Raw genomic sequence first — 27,311 nt, 5'->3', positions numbered from 1 at the left:
AATGTTTTGCTGTATTGGCGCCAGAGTGCTGAGCATTTTGTGTAAGCGAGTGCTAAATGAGAGGGCAATTGACCCCATTGTGTTTATCACCTTAAGTGCTACTGTTCTATTACTATATACTAGTATGACAAAGCTCAAATGGTATAAAATATGGTATAAAATATCTGAACATACATATAAGTACCCCCTTGAAGCTACAGCATCATAGAATCATAGGGTTAGAAGGGATTGCAAGGGTCATCTAGTTTAACCCCCCTGCCAAGATGCAGGATTTGTTGTGGTTAAACCATCCAAGACAGATGGCTATCTAGCCTCCATTTTAAAATCTCCAGTGAAGGAGCTTCCACAACCTCCTGAGGCAGTTTTTTCCATTGTCCTATTGTTCTTCAAGTTAGGAAGTTTTTCCTGAGATTTAATCTAATAGACCACCCTTTACTGGGTTGAGAAGAGAATTCTTTTGTCATACTAATTTATCCCTAGAGATATGTTGAGTTAAAACCTTATTACATGTTATTAAACCTGACCCCACCTATTTCTTTAAGAAAAAAAATGACCAAGGAGTCATTGTCCAGTATTTGCATAAATGCCACATTTATTTCTTAACTGAACAATGCCTTAAGTATACACAAACAGTTTAATACCCTAAATTCCAACACTCATAGTTTAAGACATCGAGAAAACTAGACTCATGACTTCAGTAATTTTGTTATTATACAGTAGTACAGGGTGTGCCCACAGCAATCACATATATACAAAGCAAGAGAAATGGTCTCCCAGCACTTGGGGATGGCATCACAGGAAGAACTCATGTGGACAAACTAGATAATGGAAGCACAGGCAAAAACAAACAAAACCAAACCCAACCCCCCCCCCCAAAAAATCCCCCAACCAAAATAAAATAAAAGTAACCACAACCGCCTTCATTTTACAGTAAGATCTTAATAACAAGTTGAATCTCATGAAGAGTTCCTTCATACAGCTCATTGATTACCAGACAAAGATTTCAGAGTAACAACCGTGTTAGTCTGTATTCGCAAAAAGAAAAGGAGTACTTGTGGCACCTTAGAGACTAACCAATTTATTTGAGCATAAGCTTTCGTGAGCTACAGCTCACTTCATCGGATGTAGCTCACGAAAGCTTATGCTCAAATAAATTGGTTAGTCTCTAAGGTGCCACAAGTACTCCTTTTCTTTCAGACAGAAAGAGAGACAGTAAGAGCACCTTAGAAAGGTGTAAGCTCTTACGGGCTGCTGCTGTTTATGACATGCATCACTGGTAACAGCTGGAAATGCTTATGTGAGCTCCTCCAGTTCTCAGTCAAGTGCTGCCTCCTTTCCCATGGTAAAAACTCAACTTCTTCTTGCTTGTTTCTTTTGAGGTCAATTTGGGAAATCTTTCTCTGTGGTTACAAAACCAGCAGTTCTCTGAGGGCCCTTTGAAGAACTGGTATTTCTTTTTTTGAGTGAGTACCTCATTGTTGGCTGAAGATCATCAGGATGGGTGCTTCATACGAAAAACTTGATGTAGACAAATGACTGCCCTTTGCATGATTACAAAAGGCCAGGCAAAGACAGTCCATTGATTTCGAAGCTGTTTCCCCATGACAAACTTGTTCAATTAAATTACCTCTTATCCTACCTTCCTGATAAGTCATGATTAACTTTGATGATATCATTCTATCTCACTGACCTCTGTTACACCAAGGGAACAGTATGCTTCTATTACTGTGCAACTGCTGTTACTTCTGAGTGACCAGTCTACAACTCAGCTGTGTCACACTGAATTCAATTAGTTTTCAAATTCATCTACACATGTTGAAATATACTGGATGACTTCTCCAAATGCACCCATTTTGGATTGTTTCTTCATTATAAGGACTATATGGGTCTTTTCCTGTGCCATTCTTACCCTCACAACAAAGTTTCTATGCCTCAGCTTTGACCGAAGCTAAAAGATTTACGCAATCTTTAATATTTAAATCCTGAAGACCCTTTTCATCCTCAAATCCCATGGAAAGAACAATGAATAGAATTTAGTCTCAGCTATTCTAAGGGCTGATGCATGTATCATCTACTTGAATTTTTGAGAATGTATGTCTCTCTGGGTGGGACTCTCAACAGCAGGGATGGTAAGTTAAGGAAAGGTGTGGGGTGTCAGATATAGAAGAGGACTCTCCAGGACTCTCCACATATAGAAGATATAGAATTAGGACTCTCCAGCCATTCCCCAGATGGTACTAAAGAAAATAACCCTTTTGGGGAATCCACTTGAACAGCAGATGGCTGCTATTTGGATATTTTATTGGGAGCCAGTATAAGTCCCATAAGCAGTCATTATTCCTCAACTCTAGATCTTTATATTTGCGGCCTGATCCAAACCCACTGGTGTCAATGGAAAGACTCCCACTGTCTTTGGATCAGACCTGTCTCTAACTCAGAAAAGTAGTGTACTCTGCAGGTTTGCTGGCCTCAGGCACACAGCACTGACTGAGTGAAACCAGATGTCTTCTCCATAACCAAACCATCAAGACCATGCTCTTCAGGATCGCTGACCTAAGGCAAGACCCATAACAGTATCACCCCCAAGCCATCCTTCCTCTCTGATCTGGCAGGGATTCCCAGAGGACCCAACACTGGCATTTGCATCCCTTCCTCATTTTTCTCCCATTGTCTCCTGTGATTCTGTGTCTAGTCCAAAACAAATACAGGCATGTATATAAGGAAGCATGGTGATATACTTTTATAACCTAGCTACCTCCACTCTAGACAGCTCTAACCTGGAGAAATCTCTGAGAATGAGACTGAATGAGAGATAAAAAAAAAACAAAAAACAGAAGTCCAAGAATGTCTTGATTTACACTGAAAATCCAGAGTTCAGTTGGGATGAGAATGGAAATTTAATAAGCCTGTTTTACCAAAGAAAGGGGCTTAAAATTTCATATGCTTCCTAAGATTGGCTCCAGAACACTTTGGTTTACACTAGCTCTTGATAGGACAGTACCAGCCATTCAGGACATTTCTTAGAAACTGCATCAAAACAACAAGTTTTTGACTATGAAGTATGTTAAAATAGGTACTCAAGCCAAGTGGTCTTTACCAAGGGCCTGATTCAAAATGCACTGAAGCTGATGGGAGACTTTCCATTGGCCATCATCAGGGCCTCAGTGGAAGGACCTATTTGCTGCCAGAGCAGAGATTGCTGAAACGTATTTTCACCAGCTGACAATCAGTTCTTTGGGTGAGGTTTAGCCGTTAGAATGAGCCCTAGTCCTTTCTATGAAAGCTCCCTTATAAGCTGGGAGATAGAACAAAGAATTGAGAATTAAAAAACCCTAGAACTTAAGACTGATTAATATGGATATATACACAAGGGGGAGTGCTCTAACTGTTCTAGGTCTTGATTCAGCAGTCAGCAAAAAACTGAGGCATGTGCTAAACCAGGGGTCGGCAACCTTTCAGAAGTGGTGTGCCGAGTCTTCATTTATTCACTCTAATTTAAGGTTTTGCGTGCCGGTAATACATTTTAATGTTTTTAGAAGGTCTTTTTCTATAAGTCTTTAATATATAACTAAACTATTGTTGTGTGTAAAGTAAATAAGGTTTTTCAAAGGTTTAAGAATCTTCATTTAAAATTAAAATAAATGCAGAGCCCCCCGGACCGGTGGCCAGGACCTGGGCAGTGTGAGTGCCACTGAAAATCAGCTTGTGTGCCACCTTTGGCACGTGTGCCATAGGTTGCCTGCCCCTGTGCTAAACATTAGATGTGTGCTTAATTCCATTCAGTGTGATTTAAGCACATGCTTGATTGCTTTGCTGGATACGGATGGACATAAGTATGTGCTAAACATGCTTTTCTGAACTGAGGCCATAGTTTGGAGTTTCTCTCTTGCAGATTCTCATTGAAGGCAAAGCATCTCTCTCTGTGTAGATAATAACACATAAGATTTGTTTGTATGTATAAAGCACTTATCCCAGGCATTAGGCATTTAATTTAATTATTAAAATTCAGTCCTGTATTTAAAAAAATAATTCTAAGTCCATAAGGAATAGCTGTAAAAACAAGAGACCTTCACCTGGGTCAGCAAGTTGCTGTCTAACCCATCTGCCCATGTAGGACTGGCACAAAGAGCCCACTGAAAGGAACAAGCACTGCCACCTGCACTGACACTGTTCCCTGCAGGAACCTGCAGTGCCATCCAGGTCTGTGAGATAGAATGAAATTCCCTGGGACTCGTAGTGATGCCGTTGAGCTGGTCAAAAGCAAATCGGGGTCCAGAGGGAAAAAAAAGCACTTGTCATGCAGCATGAATCATAGAATCATAGAATATCAGGGTTGGAAGGGACCTCAGGAGGTCATCTAGTCCAACCCCCTGCTCAAAGCAGGACCAATCCCCAACTAAATGAGAGCTGAGGTAAACAGTGGCTCAATACAAATGCACTGTCTCTGTGCAGACAGGAGGCAGAGGCTGGGGAATGAAATCTTTCTTCACACTGCAGCATGGTGGTGGGCAGTTTGCTGGGAGCTTTTGTGTGTGTGTGTGACATCTCTACCAGCCCATTGAGGTTGCATGGAGGCTTTGTTGGGCTCCCCACATGTCCCCTTACTCTATGCCCTAGCCTCCCCAAAATAAGAAAAAGTGAACGGAGAAATACACTGCATAGACCATGTCCACTTGGAGCCACACATACAATACTCAACAAACACAACAGAAAGGATGGAAAAGTGCCTAAGAGAACCAAGGCACAGCCGTCCTGTGCAAATTAAGGTCAGCCGTGAAGTGTGACAATGAAGCATGGACCAGCGATGGTCCTGGTATATGTATGGAGGGAGGGTGAGCTCCCCCTGTTTCTGCCTGGAGTTGGGTGCATACAACCAACTGGAAATCTTAATTAAACAATCTGGGTAATTAAAAATTTATAAAGACCTTTGCTGCTTAAGTTACTTTAAAAAGCTTATAGCAAGGTCAGCACTACCTGACCAGGTCCTTTCCATGGGGAGAGGGGTTATTAATGATGTCATATGTCTGCTTTGGTATGCTTCCCCCACCAACTTAGCTGTTCTATGTAGGCAGTCTAAGCCTGATAGAGAGGTGAGGCAAGGGGAAAGAGGATGAAGTTAATGTTTTAAATGGGGGAGGGGAATAAGACAATGTAATCACATATAAAAGTAAAGAGAAGTCGCAATTTCTCTCATCCTTGCCCACCCCCATGCCATTCTCTTTGCTACCCATTCAATTGCTGCAAACAGATTCTTCCCATATGAAAGAGAAGAGAAGTAAAAGCCCTTTCAGAAAAGGACAGTGAGACTCAGCCATCTGGTTCAAGACAACTGTTCTGAATTTAGGCTCCAGTGTAATTTTATGATCTAGCTTTGACCACCACCCCCCCCCATAACAACCCTTTATTAACTCGGACCATCTGCACAGATGTAACTATATGGGCAATGCCCCAGGATTCACTAATGAACCAGCATTTGGTTGCAGTAGCCACCTGGTAGCCCAGAACAAGCTATTGCTAGCTAAACAGAATGCAGGTCTGCAAGTAATGCACAAGACAGGTCTGTCATCTCTCTCCATATTATACTCACTGTCGGGATGCAATCCCTCCTGCCTCTCCCCACTTCCCAGCTGGGTGGGTTTTATCAGATAGGATTCTTGAGTCCCATCTGCAGTGTGAGTCCCTGTGACACTGATTAATCCTATTGGAGGTTTCCCAGCTAGAGATTAGTACAGTACAGCCCAGGCCAGAGATTAGTACAGTACAGTATAGATGGCCTGCATACTTACTAGAAGGTGACTGAGGATATTGAGAGGCAGGCTGCATTGTACTCATTGGGAGCGTTCGAACAGCACCCTACCCCAAAAGTGGATTGACAGAACCATCTGCCCTTCCAGAACTTCAGATCCCCTTTCCATCCCTTTCACCCCATTTGAGGTTGGGCCCTGAAAACAGACAGAATAGAGGTAAGAACCCCAAACCAAATCTCCTGTGTAGAACCTACCAGAACCTATCATCATTGCAGTCTACCTGGGTTTCAAGCACTTGGGGGAATGGAGGGGATGGGATACACACACAAAGTGCTTCGATAAGTGTGGTGACTTGTCTGTGTGCATGTCTTTGCTGTGCTATGTGTGGATTGCCTCGTTTGGGATGGCATAGTGTACTATCCAGTCACCACCTGGAGGAAAAGTGGTTTGAGCTCTGGGGTCAGTGGGGGCAGGAGGGTGAGAGTTCTGAAGTCAGTGTGTACATGTTTGCACACAGGTGGGAGCATGACCTCCTGAATCCATCCAGACCTCCCAGTGCTGGGGATTGAGAAAGAAGACAAAGATGGCATCACAAAACAGCCTGACAACCCCCTCCCCACTGGCCCACCTTCCAAGGCTCTGCCTTCCCTGGGAGAGGCTTTATGTGTGCAGACATGAGCAACAAAACGGGAAAAACTGAACATACAGATTGCAGTGAAGTAAATAGAAATAAATACTTTATAAATCTCAAACTACCATAACTTAATCTACCTTTTTTTATATGTCAATAAATTAAGAAGTATCAGTACTTAAATCTATCACTTTCTCTTCACATGGAAGCAATTCCTCATGACTTGTAATCTCTGACCTTTCAAATGCTCCTGCCTCCTTAAATTGTAGCCTTGCTTTAAAATAAAAAACACAGCTCCTGCTTTTGAAAGTTACAGGTTCATGTGACACCAAGGTCACTCAATGAGGAGATGGGCAGAAGATCACGTGCACAAGAAATCATGACCAGGCTGTACTAGGCTTTTGCAGATATAACAGAAATGCATTTTCCCAGTGAAGGTGTAAATCGAGATGGATCCATTTCTGGAGCAGGCAGCTGGGGTGGTGGATGGCATAAAAGATTTGACATTAAGATAGGGACTCTTGTATAGAACCAGCAATCTTGATCCTGCCGGCAGACAGATGAAGTGGAGAGCGGTTTTAGGTTAGATTCTCATCTGGGCTGTTCTCCTTCTGGACAGCTTGGATCTGTTTTGGAAACCAGGAGACAAAAGGAGTCAAAGGACTAGAAAAGGAATGCGGAGAGATAGAAAGGGAGACAGACACTCTCCTTGTGAGAGACCCTATCATGGAGGTAGAAAGAGGTGCAAGACACACAGAAACTATGGGCTGGTTTAACATCGGCACAGACCAGATGAGACCAGACCCATCCACAGCCCAATTAATCCATGTGTACCTGACAGGGGGCAGCACCAGAATCAATCAAAGGGAGGGTGGGTAGGTATGTTTCTTTATACAATGACTACAGAGAATTTCTGTTTATTTCTTTATCTTCTTTTAACTCCACTACTGAAATTATGATGTTTTGTTCTAGGGATTAAGGATCAGATCCTCGACTGATATAAAATAGGTTTCATAAAAGAACTAGATTCATTCATGGAGGATAGGTGCATCAATGGCTATTAGCCAGGATGGACAGAGATGCAAAACCATGCTCTGAAGTGTCCCTAGCCTTTGTTTGCCAGAAGCTGGGAATGGGCAACAGGGCATGGATCACTTGATGATTAACTGTTCTGTTCATTCCCTCTGGGGTGCCTGGCATTGGCGACTGTTGGAAGACAGGATACCGGGCTAGATGGACCTTTGGTCTGACCCAGTATGGCCGTTCTTATAAATTGGTGTCACTCCATTGACTTCAATAGACTGATGCCTAGTTCCATCAGCTGAGGATCTAGCCCTGAATTTCTGTGTTTATTTCGGTGTGTGTGTGTGTGTGGGGGGGAACTGTGTCCTTGTAACATTAAGCTGGCACAGTTGAAATCACAGTTAAAATGAACTCCTAAATGCTGCACAAAACAATGAGGCCACCAGAGAAGTGCTTGTACAACCTGCCCCCATGGTGTACCCCAATCCAACAGCATTACTAAACCATCATCATTAGGATTCAGAGTTATTGAGAAACCTAGCTGTTCTGGGATTTGGAGCAAAATTTTGGATTGTCAGTGCAGAAAGACTATGTCACCGTGTTGCCCGCCTGCAATTTTAACCCCTTATGATGCAGTGTCTGCATCTGCATAGAGTCTGTGAAGCAGATTGGGCTACATAAAGGCAGCATGTGAATTTTATAAGCAATGGTTCTGAGAGCAAGGAATAAGACTTCAACATCCAATTTGAAATACAAATGAAAGGGACCAAGAGTAGCACCATCTCTCTGTAGAAAAACATTAAACCAAGACCCCTTGTCACAAGGCGACAGAGCTGAAGTGGATGGAGGGGAAGGAGTCTCTGGGAATTGCCCTGTTTTGCTCATTTGATGCTGCCAACCCCTTGCAATAATTTTACAATCAGCACACAGCAGGCCTTGCTTCCTGCAGCTCCACCTTCAAAAATATATGGAAGATGCTTGATAACTGGGTAGGAAGAGGCATGACAGAGCAGATTTGGGGAGCAAGAAACCAAGCTGGACAATCAAAACCAAGCTTCTGCTGTTGCAGCCTAGAGCATTACCAACAGGTTACCAGGCTGTCTCCTAACGGAATGGTTTAAAATGTCCCCAGGTACCTTATGGATCCAGCTAGCAGAGGGTTAAATGCGTACAGCCAGTCGTGCATGTCCTTGTCGCTGCTTGCCTGAAGAAGGATTCCACGATGCTCCGTGCATACTGCAAATGTGTTGGGGGTCTGAAACAGACCAATGCCATGAATGAGTCCACCAGGCTACCTGAGATGACACTGAGCAACATGCAGCACAGCTTGGAGCATGAAGGGACATAGAACAGGACCCAGACAATGCCAGGGAAGATGCTATCACAGTAGGCTACGTTTCCTTGAATGTGAAATTCCTCTGCTTTTCTGAACAGTCACAGATCAGAGCTCTGTTGTGGCTTCTTTGCAGAGAGGAGAGTGGATTCTGACACCATGAGAACATTTCTCATTTTTAAAGGTGCAATTTCACCCTTTGGGACCCCGTGATATCAAGGGAACTAGGTGTGAGCTGTCGAGCAGCACAGGATCGCCCTAAAGCTGGCTCTGTGGGGAGTATTAGCATACCACTGTGCTCCTAGACTCTCTTCTCCCTTCAACACCATGTTGTGAACATCACTGTTCCTTTCATGTACCAGTTTCTGATCCCTATGGTCTTTCCCCATCCTTGGCCCATAGTCATCACTGCAGCCCCTCCCTTTTACCTTTAACATGGTTTCAGACATGTGCTGCCATTCTGGTTCCCCCCTTGCACTTGTAGCACAGCCCTGGACACGAGCTGTGCTTCCCCTGTTTTGCCCATATCATGACCTCCAGCAATTACCTTGAGCATGGCCTGCTGGTCCTCACTGTACTCCACCTGAGCAGAGGAGAGGTTGAGGATGGCTCTCTCCACAGAGTCCTTGTCTGTATTGTAGATGTAGACATAGGGGCGCCTCACAACCACATAGCGCTTCACCCAGCCGTTGGTGTGAGGCTCGAGGAAGTGCAGGTAGCCTTTCTTTGAGACAATGGGACTGCAGAGGGCAAGACAGGGCAGTCTCATGCTTAGTGACTGAAGAAAACCACCCAGCAAAAGGGTTAAAACCCCAAGTACTTGTCCCTACTCTTGCTGTTTTGCAGATTGTCCCTCACCTCCTTCCCGCAAATCCCACCTCTCCAGATGCAGACTGCCAGCCTTGAACCTCCTGCCCTGTGACCTTCTTGTCACTTAGCAGCAGCTAGTCTGAATACCTTCCATCTTCCTATGTCCCCAGCTAGGCTTCCAGCCATTTGAGGAGGGAGCTGCATGTGGCTATACTGAGACAGGAACAACTGCCCACTCTAGCAGGGACAGCTCCAGCCATGAGGGCATTCAAAGTACACTGACACCTCCTGCTTCAAGTAAACCAACTGCTCATACCTCACCCGGATCTCCTGAATATCGGGGACCAGTAAGCGCTGCGTCTCTTTCTCATCTTCAGACCCACATGTAGGAGATTTCTTCAGTTCTCCCTCCACTACGGGTTCTGGCTCAGGGCTTTCTGCCCTGGAAGAGAGATGGGAGGTTCTGGAAGGGGAAGAAAGGTATTTAATTACAATGATACCTTCACAGTGACTTTTGCCAATAGCCATCTCTGATTTTCTTCTGAAAACTGGCTAACTTGGTGCGCACGAAAGTGACCTACTGATAGCAGTGGCTAGACCCAGGCAAGGCTATATCCCTGTGGAATCCCCCCCTCCAAATCACTGTGCATGCTCATCACTTCTGGCCTTCAAACCTCCCGTGATGCTGGCACTGTATCTCTTCTGCACAGAGACTGATGGTTATGCCCAATCTCATGGTGGGTTGGTGTATGGACTAGCAATCAGGCTGACCCTGTACATGTTTGTTTGGGCCTCAGTGTGAATTTCTCAGCCCACAGTGGTCTGGGTGCATCTCTTACCTGACCTCAGTGTCTTTATACTGTCCTTCTAGCAGTGATGGGCAGGTGGAAGAGGGAGTCAGGGTGGTGACACCAAGAGCTGGCATGGAGGGGTCTCTCAGCAGGGTCACAGACATTTCTGACAGCTGCAGGAGGAAAGAAATCATTTCCTGGAATCAAAATCTAATCTGAGCTATAGGACATGAGCCTGGAGGGCAAAGGCCAAAGTTCGGTCTGGTGAACTGAAGACAATGGAGTTTCACCTGCTTATTCCTGGTACGAATTTGGGCCTAGCTGGGTAACGAGCGGTCTCCCTTGCTGCAGAGACAATTCCTCTTCCATATTTGCATGGTTACTGGGGTCTTTTAAAGGTTACTCTGAACAGATGGAGGACAGCTTCTCAAAGTCAGTGTGATCCCTAGAGGAGAAGGGAGCTAGGCCGATATAACACAGTTGAGGGTGCTATCTTTTATAGCTCTTGCCTTTTGGTTAGAGCCGATATTAGATATACTAATGCCCTTGATTTTTCCCCACAGTTTACCAGCTAGGGAAAGTTTTACAGCCCTCTAGCAGATGCAGACTCCAGGGACGGGGCAGGTCACCAGACTTTCCTTCTCCCCACATAGGTAATCTTCAGGGCAGATCATCTGCTCTTTCCCACCCCTTGCCTACATCTCCCTCCTGTTTCCTTTCCCTTTCCACTCCTGCGTGCTCCCAGTGGAAAAGGTATCAGGGACTGGCAGGGTCAGACCCACTGGGCCCTGCCCTCCTGTGCTCTGCTCTGGAGAAGTAAGTGGGAGGCAAAGTGAGAAGCTTTGTCACAGTGCTGACGCTGGCCTCCTTCTGGAGCTGACCCTCTAGCCCTGAGGTCCCAGAGCACCAGTGTTTCTAGGCTAGTAGCCGGGGGGTGGGTTTCTGGAAGGCACTAGATTCACAAGACTGATCCCGCTCCTTCTCAGTCCCATAAGGGAGGAACTGCAGTCAGACCAGGAGACAGATATTAGGAGAGGCAACTTCTCCTCCCCTCCTCTGCTCAGCCAAAGCAGAGATAGACGTGGAGGTGGTAATCTCATGGAATGCAGCACCATGCACCTCTCCAGTAGCAATGACTGTGGCATGCCATTGGTGTTAGCACACAGAGCCTGCTTAATGTGGAGTGAAATGGCACCTTGAGGCCTTGTCCGCATACCAGCAGGAATCTCCTGCTAAGATTCCCAATGCAGGCCAGGCCAGGAGCTAACTACCAGTAAGTGTCACTGTCTGAGCAGAACCAGCACTTCCATACTGCTTATCACATCATTGTTCGAAGCAGGGAGTGCTAATGGTGCTGGGAAGTTGGTCCTACCTTGCTCTCGCTGGCGCTGATGCAGACATGGCTGTGACTGTACTCTCTGTTAAATGTATGTGTGAGGAGACGCAAGCACTGCAGGGGAAACAAAAGGCAACATCCAGTTGGCAAGCAAGACCTCTCCCCATGAACACATAAACGTCTTCCAGTCCCACCAGTAACTCTCCCCATCTGCCCTTCTCTGCCAGGCCTGAAATGCGCGGCTCTGTCTCAGCTTCCTCTGGATAAATATTTCAAAGGCAACATTCTGCTGATCAGGAGGAACAGCTGTGAGCACCAAATCCATGTCATGGATTCCCCTGCTTGCCTCAGACCTTCCACAGATTCTCCTTCCACATCTCCTGCCCACTGCCTCCTCCCCTAACCACTGCCTCTGCTGAAACCCTCCTCCATGCTGTCACCTCCTTGCACCTCAATGAGGGCCACTCCCTTCTCTGTGGCCTTCCAACCTTCTCTCCAGCCTATGTAGAATGCTGCTGCCCATCTGCTCCCCAGCGTCGAGCCCTCTAGAGGGGCTAGCTTGCTGCAATACAATACCTTGACGGCAAGCTCTTTTTGCCTCTCGCTGGGGGTCTCCAAGGGCGAGCTCCTGTCCTCTGAGGCACCATCTGCCGAGAGTGGAGAGGAGACACAGGAAGTGCTATGGGAATCGGAATCCTCACTGGAACATGGGGACAGGGACTCCAGGCCTGATCTTTGGGTCGTCTCCAGCTTCTCACGCAGGAGGAGGTAATGCCTCGTCTTCTCAACCTGGACAAAGACATTCACTCTCAAGTTCAAGTTTCTGGCACTTAACTTCACTTGCATTATTCCCTTCCCACTGCATTGCCTTGTTCAAACACATGGTGATGAGTACCTTGGAGTGAACGAATGTCACAGATCCGATATGGGCTACTATGGGGACACTTTAAGATGACATTATACCACAACTATCAGAAACTCCACAAAATGCCAGCTAGTGGCCTAGCTTTCGTAACTGTTGTTCTTTGAGATGTATTACTCCTGTCCGTTCCATGCTAGGAGTGTGTGCACCCACATGCATGGCTGCTGAAGATTTTTCTTAGTGGTATCTGTAGGGCCAACTCTGGCGCCTTCTCAGTTCCTTCTTGCCATTGACTCTGACAGTGGGGAAAGAGGGCAGGTCACGGAACAGACATGAGCAACACATCTCAAAGAATAACAGTTACAAAAGGTAGGTAACTGTTTTTACTTCTTTGAGCGACCATCACGGGCAGTAAGAAGGGACTGAGAGAGCACAGTGCCAGCAGCACCTCATATACCAGCGCATGAGCGTGGGGCTCCCGGAGGTGCCAGAGCCGGTCCTATGGATACCACCAAGGGAAAAATCTCTAGGAGTTGTGCACATGGGCATGCACACACCTAGCCTGGAATCGACATGAATCGTAGAAGATTAGGGATGGAAGAGACTTCAGGAGATCATCTAGTCCAACCCCCTCCTCAAAGCAGGACCAACACCAACTAAATCATCCCAGCCAGGGCTTTGTCAAGCCGGGCCTTAAAAACCTCTTAAAGAAGGAGATTCCACCACCTCCCTAGGAAACCTATTCCAGTGCTTCACCACCCTCCTAGTGAAATAATTTTTCCTAATATCCAACCTAGACCTCTCCCACTGCAACTTGAGACCATTGCTTCTTGTTCTATCATCTGCCATGACTGAGAACAGCCGAGCTCTATCCTCTTTGGAACCCCCCTTCAGGTAGTTGAAGGCTGCTATCAAATCCTTTCCCACTCGTCTCTTCTGCAGACTAAATAAGCCCAGTTCCCTCAGCCTCTCCTCGTAAGTCATGTGCCCCAGCCCCCTAATCATTTTCATTGCCCTCTGCTGGACTCTCTCCAATTTGTCCACATCCTTTCTGTAGTGAGGGCCCCAAAACTGGATGCAATACTCCAGATGTGGCCTCACCAGTGCAGAATAGAGGGGAATAATCACTTCCCTAGATCTGCTAGCAACTCTCCTACTAGTGCAGCCCAATATGCCATTAGCCTTCTTGGCAACAAGGGCACACTGTTGACTCATATCCAGTTTCTTGTCCACTATAATCCCTAGGTCCTTTTCTGCAGAACTGCCACTTAGCCAGTCGGTCCCCAGCCTTTAGCAGTGTCTGGGATTCTTCCGTCCTAAGTGCAGGACTCTGTACTTGTCATTGTTGAACCTCATCAGATTTCTTTTGGCCCAATCCTCCAGTTTGTCTAGGTCACTCTGGACCCTATCCCTACCCTCCAGCATATCTACATCTCCTCCCAGCTTAGTGTGATCCGTGAATTTGCTGAGGGTGCAATCCATCCCACCATCCAGATCATTAATGAAGCAAGCACTCGAAAAAAAAGTAAGAGATCTCTGCATAGCCCTCCCAGCTAAAGTTTTGTAGGTCCAAATTGCCACACACCAGTGCTTGGGCTCTGCAAGAGAAGTCATGGGGATGGAGTCAAATGGTGGGAAAGCAGCACCAGCTGTTGCATGTTGTATTTGCTTCTAGTGTACCTCAAAGGCAAAGCATCAGATACACCTTAGTGGATATGGGTAGGAGAAGCTGCCAGTTAAACAGGATGTTTCACCTTGCATTTGGCCATTACAAGTCAAGGTCCATTGGTTGACTGAAGTTCCTGGCAATAGGTTTCTAGGGTGGAGTCTTACCTCTTGTAGGAGGCTGAGTTTCTCCAGTTCCCACTGATGATCCAGGATGAGGCTGTCACTTCGAGGTCTCCACCCAGCCAGGTTCTCTTCGCCCCGCACGTATGCAACAGAGGTGTCCAGCACACGCCTGCGTCGTCTCTGCATACCTGCAGGAGAGAGGATCTCCGCTTTAGAGATCATTGTTCATGCCTTTAGACTGGGGCTGGTAAGATGGAGAATGGCCTAAGGTGATGCATATCTAATTGTAGACATGCTCCATATATCTGCACTGCAGCACGGTATCGTGTGTGTGTGTGTGTGTGTGTGTGTGTGTGTGAGGTTTTGGGGAGATAATGACATGCATAGACTATCCGTTCTCTGTCTCCCCCCTGCCCAGCATGGGACTGGATATGCTGGTTTGCTGCAGGTGCTGACCTTCACAACCTGTCATCTAATAAAGACAGAAAGGGCCACACATATTAATCCACTTAAGCCAATGGCATTACACCAGGGATGGATTTGGCCCTCAAAGTTTAAGTCCTTTTAAAAAATAAGTAGCCAAAACAATCCAACCCCAAAATGAATCCCAGGGGTTTTGGTCCCCTTTAAATTCCAGCAATGGAGTCCCCATGGGTAAAATAACCCCTAAAGCAACCCAGAGGTAGAGATGAACTTCCCACCTGGACTGCCGGCATCAGCCACACGGCAAAGGCTGAGCTCATACACCCCAGTCACACGGTTACTGCAAGCAAATGGAAGGCAAAAGGTTACACACTGCTGAGGGCAAATGCTCCTCACACAGACCCTTTTCTGCAGGATGCAGTGGCTGAGAGGTGTCAGCTAGGGAAATGGGGCTCAGGTCCCAGCTGTGAAAATGGTGGGTTTGCCCTAATTCTCATTACAAAGCGACTAGCCAGCAATAACAATGTGGTACATAATTTGTTAGAAGAGCGTTGAACAAGCTCTTGCTCTGGCAATGTCCTTCAAATTCTCCTCCTGAATGTTCATGCTCAGAGAGCTGTGGTGGGGCCTGCAGTCCACCTCCTGCTCTCTAGCACGTTGCAACAAAGGGTTAGTAGTGCATTAAACACCCTCAAGTGATCTTTCTTCTCCCCCAGGGACATCCCTGGGAACCCTATGCCTGCCTTCCAGCTGATCTCCTTTACTATCCCACTCTCAGGTCAATGCCAGATGGACTAGTCTAGCTGAAAAGGACTGGACATTGGTCCCTTCAGAGCCCATCAGTAATGCCTCCGTGCTGGCTGAGTGGGTAGGTGGGCGTCATGAGGCACTTCCTCTTCCTTGCCAGCTTGAGAACAGCAATCCTAGAGCCCCAGCACACTGTGCCACTACTAGATAACCAGGTTAGCCCGCATCCTCCCATGGAACACAGTATCTGGATCCTGGGGCTGTTATAATGCACTGATTTCCGGACAAGGAAGGAAGGAAAGGAGAGAAAAATAATCATAGCCCATTCCAGAACCTCAGCGTTAGTCCCTGTTCTCATGTCCCGTCTGGCAGAGAACAGTGCACGTGAACATGCAACACTGCACAATCACCAGGGAACACAGGGCCTGATTCTTCATTACTTTGCACCTTGTGCAATCATTTGCCCCTATGCAGTGAGCGGAAGTCACCTCCAGATCAGAAAGGTAGCATTTCACACACACCCACTGTGCACAGATTTCACTGTCTACACAAGGTGTGAGGCCCTGGGGAACCAGCAGGGGTGAAAGTAACTGAGGCCACTTACCGGTACAGGGTGGGGCGGCTCTGGCCCCCAGAAGGGGTGGGGCCTCGGGTGGAAGGGGCGGGGCTGTGGGGGGTCAGCATCCCCCAGCTAGCCCTTCGAGTCTGGCTGGCCCGTGCTGCCCAGGGCTCCCGTGTTGATTTAAAGGGCCCAGGGCTCCCGTGTTGATTTAAAGGGCCCAGGGCTCCAGACGCCGCTGCTGCTACGTCCAGAGCCCCAGCCCCTTTTAAATCACAGGCCCCAGGGCAGCTGCTCCCTTTGCCCCACCCCCTGCCTGTCGGCGGCCGGGGGGCCAAAAGTGGCAGGAACGTTAAAGCGCTGCAGGGTCCTTTGTCGCGGCAGCGCTTTAATGTTGCTGCGCCCCCCACCGACAGGGGAAGCAAAAGGGGCAGGGACATTAAAGCACTGCTGTGGCAACGCTTTACTGTGGGCTGGGTATGGGCCGATGCGGGTTCTTACTCGTACACAGGACTGGCCCCTACCGGCTCCCTTTCACCCCGGGGAACCAGGTCCATGATTTCTAGCTGTGCCAGACAGACTATATTTCCTGCGATACCCTTACTATAGGACTGCACTTGATGCAGCTTGTTCAAGGCTATGTTACCAATCCAACCCCTCAGAACAGGCTATTCCATTTAGTTTTTTACAAACATAACAAAGCCCCCATCCCATGCTCTGGGTGCCCCAGCAGTTTCATTCCACAGTGCAATAGCATGATAGAACAGACCGCTCTTTCAACCCTAATACATACACACCAGCAAACAAAATAAAAGTCCTCCACAACAGACATCATAACTTTTCCAGCCCTGAATCCCGCCCACCTCAAGACATTTTTGCAAAAAGAAATTCTGTTTCAGTCAATAAATTTCAGGTTTTTGTCAAAAAACAACTTTTGTTTGGTATTTGGTATCAGTTTTAAACCAATACACCTTCTTGATAAAAATCTGAAAACTTTCAACAACAATGAACAAATCTTTTTCCTCAACCTTTTTTGCAAGAAAAAAAAAATCATTTCCTGGCCAGCTCTGGTTATCACGCCCCCTGCATGACTAACACAGAGCTCCTCTGGAAACAATTACATCAATAAATCAGGATCCTCTGATCAGGATCCTGCAGTGTGTGGAACTAGTTTATTCACTTTAGAGTGGTAAGGGCAGATAGAAGCCTAGTGGGATATTTAAAAGCTGCTAGGTGCCTAAATATCTTTGTGGATTTGGGCCTAAGTGCCTTGGGAAGGTTTGGGGTGACCAGCACTATGGACAGCTAAGACATTGTTAATAACCATTGCTAATTATTCTTCAGTGTCTTCCTTCCTCCTTTTGAAAAGGAAAGGAGATTCTTCTACCTCTCTGAGGCCCGCAGGCTCCCACTGCCAAAGAGATTGCGGATGGAGCGAGACGCTGGAAGTTTGGCATCTCTGGAGTAGAAGACCATGCAGAAATCTTTGGTGATCACAGCTGGCTGGGTGCAGTTCTCCATCTGCAGTAGGGTGGAGAAAAAGGATGAAGGGAGAATTATGGAGATGGCTCCTAATGAGGCTAACATCAGCTCCTCCCCATCAGTTTGAGTGAGGGATGACAGTGTCTGTAATGTTAGTAAAGACTGTGTCTGAGTGGTCCATATTCAGAGAGAAGATTGCACTGTGACTAGACAATAGTGATTCCAGGGCTTTATCATATGTCGTTTCCTAATGTACATGCCTCAAACTATGAGGCCAGCCATTCTAGAATGACTCAAGCATGCCCAGGGAAAGTGGATATCAACTGGATTATTTCTTTCCTGCTTTACTCTTGGGATTTCACAAAGGCCAAATTGCCGACTCTATAAAGAATATTCAGCAGAGGGTTGTGGGCTTGATTCTCCACTGGGCCAAGCCATTCTGCTCCCCTGGTCCTGGGCTTCTGCAAGACGATTTCCCCACCACTCTGATAAAAAGCTTTTGGAAGGGGAGGGCCAATCTTAGAGAAAATGCCTGTTCTCACAGTGTTAATAGCCTTGAGAAAAACTAGGCTTAAACCAAGCAAGGGCACTTTTGGGCACTGCCTTTTCAGGAACATGCTCAATGAATGTTAAGTAGCACCCTGCCTTTCCCCTGCTGCTGATTACAACCAGCCCATTCTTCTCTGTTACATGCAGTGACCTTCTTCTTTGTGTTCCTGACACCAGCTGTCTAGTTTTCAGCGTTTCTCCTTCCAGACGCTGCCCGGACTGATCTTTCCACGTACCCCCAAACTGCACTGTTTATTTTGTTTGTTAGCACTGGGCCCCATCCCACCAGGTGCGAAGCACCCTTGACTCGCACTGATCTTGGAGGAGACACTCTGCTCCGCACAGGACCACTCCTGCGGACAACAGTCGCCAAACAACTGAGGACCTGGCCCAATCCAACGGCCCTACCCCTATGACAGCACCCTGGCACTGGAAGACAATCGTCCATGACACTGCAGGGAACTTCTGAGCATCTGGAGGAGAACACAAGCTCAGAGAGATGGACACAGCTTGCAGAAACACCAAGTGCTGGACTGTCACCTGACAATGCAGCCTGAGGAAGGGCTTGTGTGTAGCTGCACTGCTCTACAAGCAGGGCATGACTCAGATTCTAACTTTCTCCCAAGCATTGGTTCTGGTGCACAGGCTGGCGGGCTGCTGTGTTAGTGGTGGCTGCACCCACTCCCTGCCCACCTGCACAGGGTGTGGAGTAGCAATCTGCATGGGCTTTGGCAACGAGCACCCATTACGCCCTGTTACTGCCAGAGGTATAGCAATATACCCAGCCGAGCCTGATGGTTCTAATTCTGCACTGCACTGATTTCAGTGGAGCTACCTTACTGTAAAACTGGCATGCTGGAGTGGGGACTCAGGCACTGCAGCTCTGGGTTATCTGGTAGTGTTAAAACTGTCTGCACATGAGGGATAGTGTACATTGCGCAAACATCTTGAGTTACTTTGAAGAACTTGAGTAGCTCATGCAAGGGGCTGGAGTAGAGGGGAGGTGGAAGAACCTTGCTCTCACAGATCATATTGCCTACTCTGTGCACTGATGGGCAGGTTAAAGAATACAGGAAGGTTCTTGCCTCAATGTAAGCGGACAGGGTAATGAAGATTTTCTCTCTGTAAGGGGTGACTCGGTTCAACAGCAGGGAGTTATGCATGGAGCTGTCCCACGCTGCTTCAAACTGGTAAAACGTCCTGGAAGGAAACAGCAGAGGGCTGGTAAAAACACAACTACACCTTAAGTTAGAGCTGCAGAAACATGTAACATGCACACACGTAACCACATTTGTGACAGATGAGCAGCCATTCTGGAATTCTCAGGTTCAACTCTCAGGAGGGGCAGGCTGAGGAGAAAACACATGTTCCCCCCCACTTGCTCTGAAAGATATTGTAACATTTCCATAAGAAAGCTTCAATTGAGGGATCTGCATTACAAATATGAGGAAGAATCTTCTGTGTTGATTGCAATTGGACAGAAAAGGTTTGAAAGCAGTGGGATGCAGCCTATTGGCAATACTATGGAAATGGGAGGAGTGCAAGAAAGAGGTGGAGGGAGAGCAAGAGAAGGACAGAAAGAAAGCTAGAGGAGATGGAGAAAAGGAAATAGCTGTATCAGCACCAGGTACTGCCTCTAGTCAAAGAAATGTGCAGCACTTCAGGGCCACATCTCTGCAGTCAAATAGGCTTCCTTCCATGTGAAGGAAGACTGACTTTTCTGTGAGCATGGTCAGAACGGAAGAGAGTGAGGATGCTTAGCGGAGTGATTGCTGTCGTCTCTCTCAGGCACTTTACGCTCTCAGTGATTTTTTTACCTTTTACCTGACACCAAAACAGACCACTTCCCTCCAAGGTTAAGCTGTGAGCTCAAAATGTCCATCAAAGCTCGGCAGAGTTAATTCCTTCCTACTGTTCATCTCTGGCACAAAGCCACAGACTCTGAGCCAGCTGAGCATTTGTCTAAACAAGTTCAACTCCAGTGAACTCCATAGTGCCAAGGTGAATTTGACCCTCCATGTTCATTGTCCCCTTGCTCCCCTCATTTAATGTCTGTGCTAAATTAAGAGGGCTGAAAGAGGAATTTAATATCCATGGCCCCAAAGCATTTAAACATTGGCTTAACTTAAAGTATTGCTTAAGTGGCTTTGAAGTCAAAGGGATGTAAGCATGTGCCTAACATTAAGCATGTTTCCATGCTTTGCTGAACAGACATGGATTTCTGAATCAGGGCCCAGGCTCATTCTTTCTAAACACCTACACTCTGGCCACCAACACATCCACTCATTGTCCCTTTCTCCTGTGAAATTAGGCTCATTCTTTCTAGACACCTACACTCTGGCCACCAACACATCCACTCATTGTCCTTTCTCCTGTGAAATTAGCTGCACTGATCTCAAGAAGTAAATATGTGCATATATTGGAATATAGAGCTGGGCTTTTGGGAAGTTTGCCTGCCAAATTAATGCAGTTTTGGGAGAGACAAGCTGGTACCATAAAAGATATCAATCCTGCCCACAGGTAATCGGAACTGGTCGTATCTGTGCTCTGCTGCACTTCCTGGAAATACCACTTCTAGAGACAGGACTTCCATGAAGGACATCACAGCCTGACACTTCAGCACTGTCAGGTGATGGGAACTCTCTTCTTGCCCTATCATTTTTAGGGTCAATATTTTCTGGCTGGAACAAATTAAGCTCAGGTCCCAAAATCCCTGACCTGTCTTGGGTCATTAGATCAGCCCACTATGCTGACAGTCTCTTTGTTGAGCCCATCTGACTCTCAGCTCTAGTGTTTAGGGTTTACCTTCCAGCATACTGAAGACTACTTTTGAAAGTCACATTCAGAAGCCAATCAAAGATGACATCTACTCAGGACTCCCCCTAATTTCCGTTTGAGCATACTCAAGAAAACATGGTTCAAAACCATTTCCACACAGACATTCCACCATCACAGCTCACCAACACTCTGTATCAACATAGTCAAACATCTCTTTAACAAGATCCCAGGACTGTTCTTAGAAAACGATGCGTTGGATTGGATCCCACTCTGGGGAGCAAGGAGAGACTCTTGTTAAAGCACAATTGACCATGTTTGTTGATACACTGTTATCTCATTTTAAACACCACATTGTAAATAACATGAGATAATTGTTCTGGAACATGTCGCAAACACTGAAACTAAATGAGAAAGACCAGCACCACTGTTAGAAACAAGTCACTGGAGGACAGGTAACTCCAAAGGGAAGGATATAAGATAAGAAAAGGAGGATTATAAGAAAAAGGAGCAAAAAGCAGAGGAACAAGTCAGAGAAGAAAGAGAGAAAAGCAGAAGGGAATAGACCGAGCAAGTACGGGTGAGAAAAGTGAGAATTACCTAGTGTAATTTCCCAGTGAAATGCTGTAAGTGGAAGGCAACCCAGGACAAGCACACAACATACAACCACACAAAGAAATTAAAACGTTAGAAAGCATTGTTGATATGGGGTCTGGTAACAAGCTAACTCCACAGCTCCAGGGTGTGTGGGTAGGTGTGGAGAGGTGGCAGTCAGAGCTAATTGTAAGTTTCAGAGTAACAGCCGTGTTAGTCTGTATTCGCAAAAAGAAAAGGAGTACTTGTGGCACCTTAGAGACTAACCAATTTATTAGAGCATAAGCTTTCGTGAGCTACAGCTCACTTCCTCAGATGCATCTGAGGAAGTGAGCTGTAGCTCACGAAAGCTTATGCTCTAATAAATTGGTTAGTCTCTAAGGTGCCACAAGTACTCCTTTTCTAATTGTAAGTTTGCTGCTGGTGGAGAACCAGGAAGGAAACAAAGATCACATTCTCTCTCCATCCTCGTTGTGGTGATATAACAGGACGAACCCTGGGCCAGACAGTTTCACAGAACCCTGGATATGTAAAGGATTTCCACACCCACCCTGCCCACAATAGGGGAATTTAGATTCTGTTCATTCAGTTAATGGGCTTTCCTGCCCTGCTGTATCAATGGATCTCTGCCCTTGCCCGCAGAGAACAGCCTCTTTTGTAACAAAAGAGGAACCCATTGTCCATGCTACTTGGGGCATGGACTACAAAACCTGCTGAAACTAGGTTCCATTGCCCCTCATGCGGTCAGAGATGGGAGAAGTTTTAGCATGCATGTTCACTAATACCACAACAGCCTTTCAGCTCCCTTCCAAGAAAGATGCCATTAAGCGTGCATCATTTCTATCATGCTGGTGGACAACTGATGTTATTAATGTCAATGATGCACCATCTCAGAGAGCCACAGACACAGCATGCTGTGTGGTTGAGAACTTGGGACTAAATATGCACCTTTTAAATGTAAGAGCAAAGAGTGAGCAGTGCAGATCTTGTGGACCCTCAGCATATACCTGCTTCTGTGAGTGCTCTTTTATCTGGATGCCCCAAGAGAGCCATTTGTTTTGAGAGCTCCTTCCCACACATTAGACCAAAAATCAACTTCAGCCCTATTTCCTCTGGAGAGGGGAAGGGTACCCTGTTTCCAGTCATTCAAATTCAGAGTTTCTGCCAATGTACTTTGATCCTGAGCTGCAATTCCCCTGCTGTTCCAGTCCGGGGCCTCTCTTGAGTAGGGTCTCCCAATCCCAACAAACTGCATCGAATAGTCAGGTGGTTTTGCAGTATATCAAAATGAGGAGTGGGTGAGGCCACCACACCCCCTTTTCATTTGTCAGCTGATCCAAAATTTGCATTCTGGTCCCCAGACTAGTGAATTAGCCCAATGCACTGTGTAAGTTCTGTCATTGTTCATTCATGCATGCATGCTTTCAATCCTGAAGCCAACAGCTTTTTCATATTGCAGAATGAAGCTAAGGATAACTTGCAGCAGACTGAGCAAACGGTTAGTTCCAGCAAAGAGAACAGGGGACTCTAGTGCAAATTGTTTTTAAAAGTAAATACTGTATATACTAGTAAATACTGTAGATACTGCTCTAGACTGTTCTCAATGGTAGCAGATGACAGAACGAGGAGTAATGGTCTCAAGTTGCGGGGGGGGAGGTTTAGATTGGATATTAGGAAAAACTTTTTCACTAAGAGGGTGGTGAAACACTGGAATGCGTTACCTAGGGAGGTGGTAGAATCTCCTTCCTTAGAGGTTTTTAAGGTCAGGCTTGACAAAGCCCTGGCTGGGATGATTTAACTGGGAATTGGTCCTGCTTTGAGCAGGGGGTTGGACTAGATGACCTTCTGGGGTCCCTTCCAACCCTGATATTCTATGATTCTATGATTCTATGATTTTGCAATGTGCTTCCCTAAAGAAACCAAACCAAACTAGTCAAATGTTGTAAAGCACAAACCATGTCCCTTCTTCTCCCCTCCTCCCACCCCGCCCCCAAACTGGAAAGATATTCTGATGTGCCTGCTCTGGTATGATCCCACATGTTTGGGCCTGAGGTGCAGTTGTGGGGTAGGATTTAAATGCTTTCCCATAGCATGTGTTGAATTCCACCACAAGAGTCTGTTGCAAACCCCTTTGCAAAGACCTGAGAACCAGAAAGAGATGGCATGTCCCACCCATGCTCTGGTTTGGTGGCACAAAGGTGCTGTAAGATAGGCTTACCCAGCCAGCTGAGCATCCCCAGGGTGGGAAATCCCTGGGGGGCTAAAGCTATGTTGCCACTACACTAGCCACTCCCATAGCCCTCACTGCAGGGGATGTTGCCAGTGAGGGGCCTAGCCAGAGCATTCAGGAAAGGCCTGGCTGGCATAATGACACCCTGGAGGCCAAACTGTGGGTGGAAAGCCACCTTTGCCCCCCATGACCCTGGCAATGGGTCCTGCCCTGAGTACAGGGCTTGAGCAGACCAGACAATAATACTGAATTAGCCAAACAAAATATTGTGGGCCTGATTTTGATGTTAGTTTCATCAGTGTAAATCGGAAAACTGAATTCAGTGGCACGGCACTGAGGTAAATGAGATCACAGTCAGGCCCAATATTTGAAAAACTTAGAGTTGCAAATGCACAATGGCCATGTGACTTGTCTGTAATTAAAGAAGAATTTGCTTAGTAAAAAATATGAGCTGCATAGTAATTACCTTGGAAGCGAATGCACGTTGATTTATGAGACAGAAATCATCATGTCCTGTATTTAACAAGTAATGCAAAGCTCCACAAATGCCATGAAAAGCAAGAGCACTTGCATAATACAAACCCTGCTAGATTTTCAAAGTAGAGTTAAAAACAAAACCTAAATCTAAACCCTAGTGGAATAAAGTCTTCCCTTTCTCCACTAAAAAGAATGATGGCAGAGTTTCATTTCTAATTTAAAACTTGATTCTGCAACACTTTACTCATCAAAGGAAATCAGTCTCTAGTAGTTAGGAATACTCTAGATTCGGCGTTGGGGTTTTTTATGCCATTGAGAATTTGCTCTCAGTCCCTGTATTGGCTTCCACAGATTTCTTCCTAATGTTACTCCTGCCATAAATGGGTAACTGCAAAATAAAGAATCAGACCAAAGACTAAGGATTCAGTAAAAGGAATCTCAGGTATCTAGTCCATTACTCCTTTTCACAAATCTAGCCTAGGGGTAGGAAAAACACTCCAAAATAAAGTTCCCAGGCTTCTGGTGCCCTTTACTCTGCCTCTGATGGCTAAAGAGTTAATTCACCAAAGGCCAAAGCCCATTGAAATCAAGAGAAAAGCTCCCACCGACTTCAACAAGTTTTGGATCAGGTCCTTAGTGCTTAAATTCACTGCCCAAAACCTTTGTTGACGCAGAGTTACGGTTGAAAAGCAGTGCCTCGTACCCTTCCAGAACAGCAAGGTTATATTCTTAGTTCCCTGCACAGCTGGCAATTCAGAGTTAAAGTGCAAACCAGCCCCACCCCCCAACCTTAACTCTGCCCTCATTGAGGGATGCCCCAGTCTGCCCCTATCACATAGGACAGCCTCTATCTTTCCAGGAGATACGGAGCACTGTGGGGACACTGGGAGAAACTGTCAGACCATATCCTCACTAAGGCAAAATAATAATGTAGGTCAGGCTTAGTGAGCACCAGCTGGCTAAGCCTGGCCTGAACCATTTCACCTGCTCTGTACACACCACCCCATAGCTGCCAGATGTCACCACGCTTGATCCTTGTCTTAAGGAGTCCCTCTGGAATATCATCTGTGTGACACTACATCCCATATTTGTCATGGTATATTATATAATTATGGCATAATTATGATGCATTTTGTACAAGATGGGTCACATAAGGTGTCATTGGAAAAGTTATGATTTGATGAATATGATTATCCTATTTGCATGTATCATTTTTGTATTTGAAGGTATGAATATTGACTGTGTATCAGGTATTTCCAGAGTAAGCACATTTGAGAACACCCACAGCAAGCCTTTCAGGTACAACAATGAAGAAAGTAAACAGTGCTAATAGCCCATCAGCAAAGACAATGGACCATGGAAGAGCTTAGCCTTCCTAAGAACGCTCCAACCAGCGTGTAAGTAATGGCTGCTATGACTCAGCAGGGCATGCAAGGGCATGTGATCAGACCACGTGACACTGAACTCCATTTTGATACCTGTATTTTTTTTCAGAAGCTGGTCTGGGAACTGAGTTTGGAACAAAGAGTTCCTGCCATATGATAAAGCTATATAAGGTGGGGTGAGACATCATCTAGTGGCCTCACTCCCCACACAAGAGAACTGGAAACACTCGAGGAAAAAAGACTGACTTGGGGAGAAGTGCTGGTACCAGGCTAAAAGGATTTCTAGCCTGTATATGGAAACCTGGTGAACTGCTTGTATCATCAGCCAGGGTGAGAAATTGCTAATTCATATCCAATCTATCTATTATGTTAGGCTTAGTTTGCGTTTTGTTTATTTGCTTTGATAGGTTTGCTATCATTTAAAATCTATCTTTTGTAATTAACGAACTTGGGGTGTTTTTCTTTATCTAAACCAGAGAGCCTTTGAGTGAAGTGTCTGGGGAAAAAATCTCAGCTTGGTTAACACAGGCTTGTTGCATATCCTTCCCACATCGAGCGGAAGGTGAACTTTTATTAAGGAGCTTACATTGTACAGATCCCTGTATGATGGTATAATTTTGGGTTTATAGCCCCGCATGGGTGCAAGGCAGGGGGAACTGGGAAGTTGGCTTGTCCTTGAGTGGCTTAGGGAAAGTACTACAGTAACTCAGTTGGTGTGTGGCGCCACCTGCTGTCGTGTGGGTGATAGCAGGGTCTGGTGAGGCTGGCTTTGTCTCCAACCAAGCAGTGTGAAAAAAGGGCCAGCCCAACTCGGTGGTTAGAGGGGTGCAGCACTGGTCTGACCCGGTGCTCTGTGCTGCGTGGCGCGGCTGCCTGTCCTGGTGCAGCCGCACCACCAGCCACTGGTGCTCCAGGCAGGGCGGTAAGGGGGCAGGGAGTGGTGGGGGGTAGATAGAGGGTAGGCGAGTTTGGGGGGTGGTCAGGGGCGTGGATAGGGGTTGGGGTGGTCAGAGGGTGGGGAATGGGGGGGTTGAATGGGGACAGGGGTCCCTGGGGGCAGTCAGGAAGGAGAGGAGAGATTGGATAGGGCAGCAGGGGGTGGGGGGGTGGATGGGGCAGGGGTCCCGCGGGCCAGTCAGGAAGGGGGGGTTGAATGGGGTGGTGGTGGACAGTTTGGGGCGGGGGGAACGGGGGCGGTCAGAGGACCAAGAGCGGGGGTGGGGAGGTGGATGGGCCAGGGAACGGGGCGGTTGGATGGGGCAGGAGTCCTGGGGGGGCTGTCAGGGGGCGAGAAGCAGGAGGGTTTGGATAGGGGGCAGGGGCTGGGCCATGCCTGGCTGGTTGGGGAGGCACAGCCTCCCCTAACCAGCCCTCAATAGAATTTCAGAAACCCGATGCAGCCCTCAGGTGAAAAAGTTTGCCCGCTCCTGATCTGGACAGTAGAGCAGGAAATGAAAATACAAGCACTCTCCTGTATCTGCTGTCCTGAATCTCTGATGTATAAGAAGTCTAATCACCTCCTGAAGTCAATGAGAGACTTTGTGTTCATTTCAAACGGCACTGAGAAGGTCCTAAAGCAGCTGTTTATCTAAGAGACACAGGCAAAGACAAATTCAGGTGCGCATCAAATCCCCAACCATCCCACGTGCGGGGGCTAGAAGAATGGCCAGTACTCCCTGCTCAGGTAATGCAACTTTCTTCCCTTCTTTCAATGCTTTAGATTTCGGGATTCACTCCTGGACTGTACCACTGTATAGGAAGAATAG

The 27,311-nt window shown here is 46.6% G+C and overlaps 1 protein-coding gene across 16 annotated transcripts in view; it reads right to left on the bottom strand.

Moving 5' to 3' along the window:
• Nucleotides 1–1,169: 1,169 nt before the first annotated feature.
• KIF1A (kinesin family member 1A) overlaps nucleotides 1,170–27,311 on the bottom strand; it is a 222,332-nt gene continuing 196,190 nt past the window's right edge. For all 16 annotated transcript variants that reach the window (XM_073360490.2, XM_073360491.2, XM_073360495.2 and 13 more), the window contains 11 exons: nucleotides 19,170–19,284; nucleotides 17,441–17,574; nucleotides 15,026–15,087; nucleotides 14,367–14,512; nucleotides 12,248–12,460; nucleotides 11,708–11,785; nucleotides 10,384–10,508; nucleotides 9,861–10,007; nucleotides 9,282–9,474; nucleotides 8,538–8,656; nucleotides 1,170–7,004 (listed from right to left, as the gene is read on the bottom strand). In XM_073360490.2, coding sequence (XP_073216591.1) covers nucleotides 6,962–7,004; nucleotides 8,538–8,656; nucleotides 9,282–9,474; nucleotides 9,861–10,007; nucleotides 10,384–10,508; nucleotides 11,708–11,785; nucleotides 12,248–12,460; nucleotides 14,367–14,512; nucleotides 15,026–15,087; nucleotides 17,441–17,574; nucleotides 19,170–19,284 — 1,375 coding nt within the window. In that variant the 3' untranslated portion in view covers nucleotides 1,170–6,961. The remainder of the gene's footprint in view (nucleotides 7,005–8,537; nucleotides 8,657–9,281; nucleotides 9,475–9,860; nucleotides 10,008–10,383; nucleotides 10,509–11,707; nucleotides 11,786–12,247; nucleotides 12,461–14,366; nucleotides 14,513–15,025; nucleotides 15,088–17,440; nucleotides 17,575–19,169; nucleotides 19,285–27,311) is intronic.

Source organism: Lepidochelys kempii, chromosome 9 (genome assembly GCF_965140285.1).
Source record: "Lepidochelys kempii isolate rLepKem1 chromosome 9, rLepKem1.hap1, whole genome shotgun sequence".
NCBI classification, from domain to species: Eukaryota; Metazoa; Chordata; order Testudines; family Cheloniidae; genus Lepidochelys; species Lepidochelys kempii.
The sequence above is the reverse complement of the archived record's forward strand: the minus strand, read 5'-3'. Positions and strand labels throughout refer to the sequence as shown.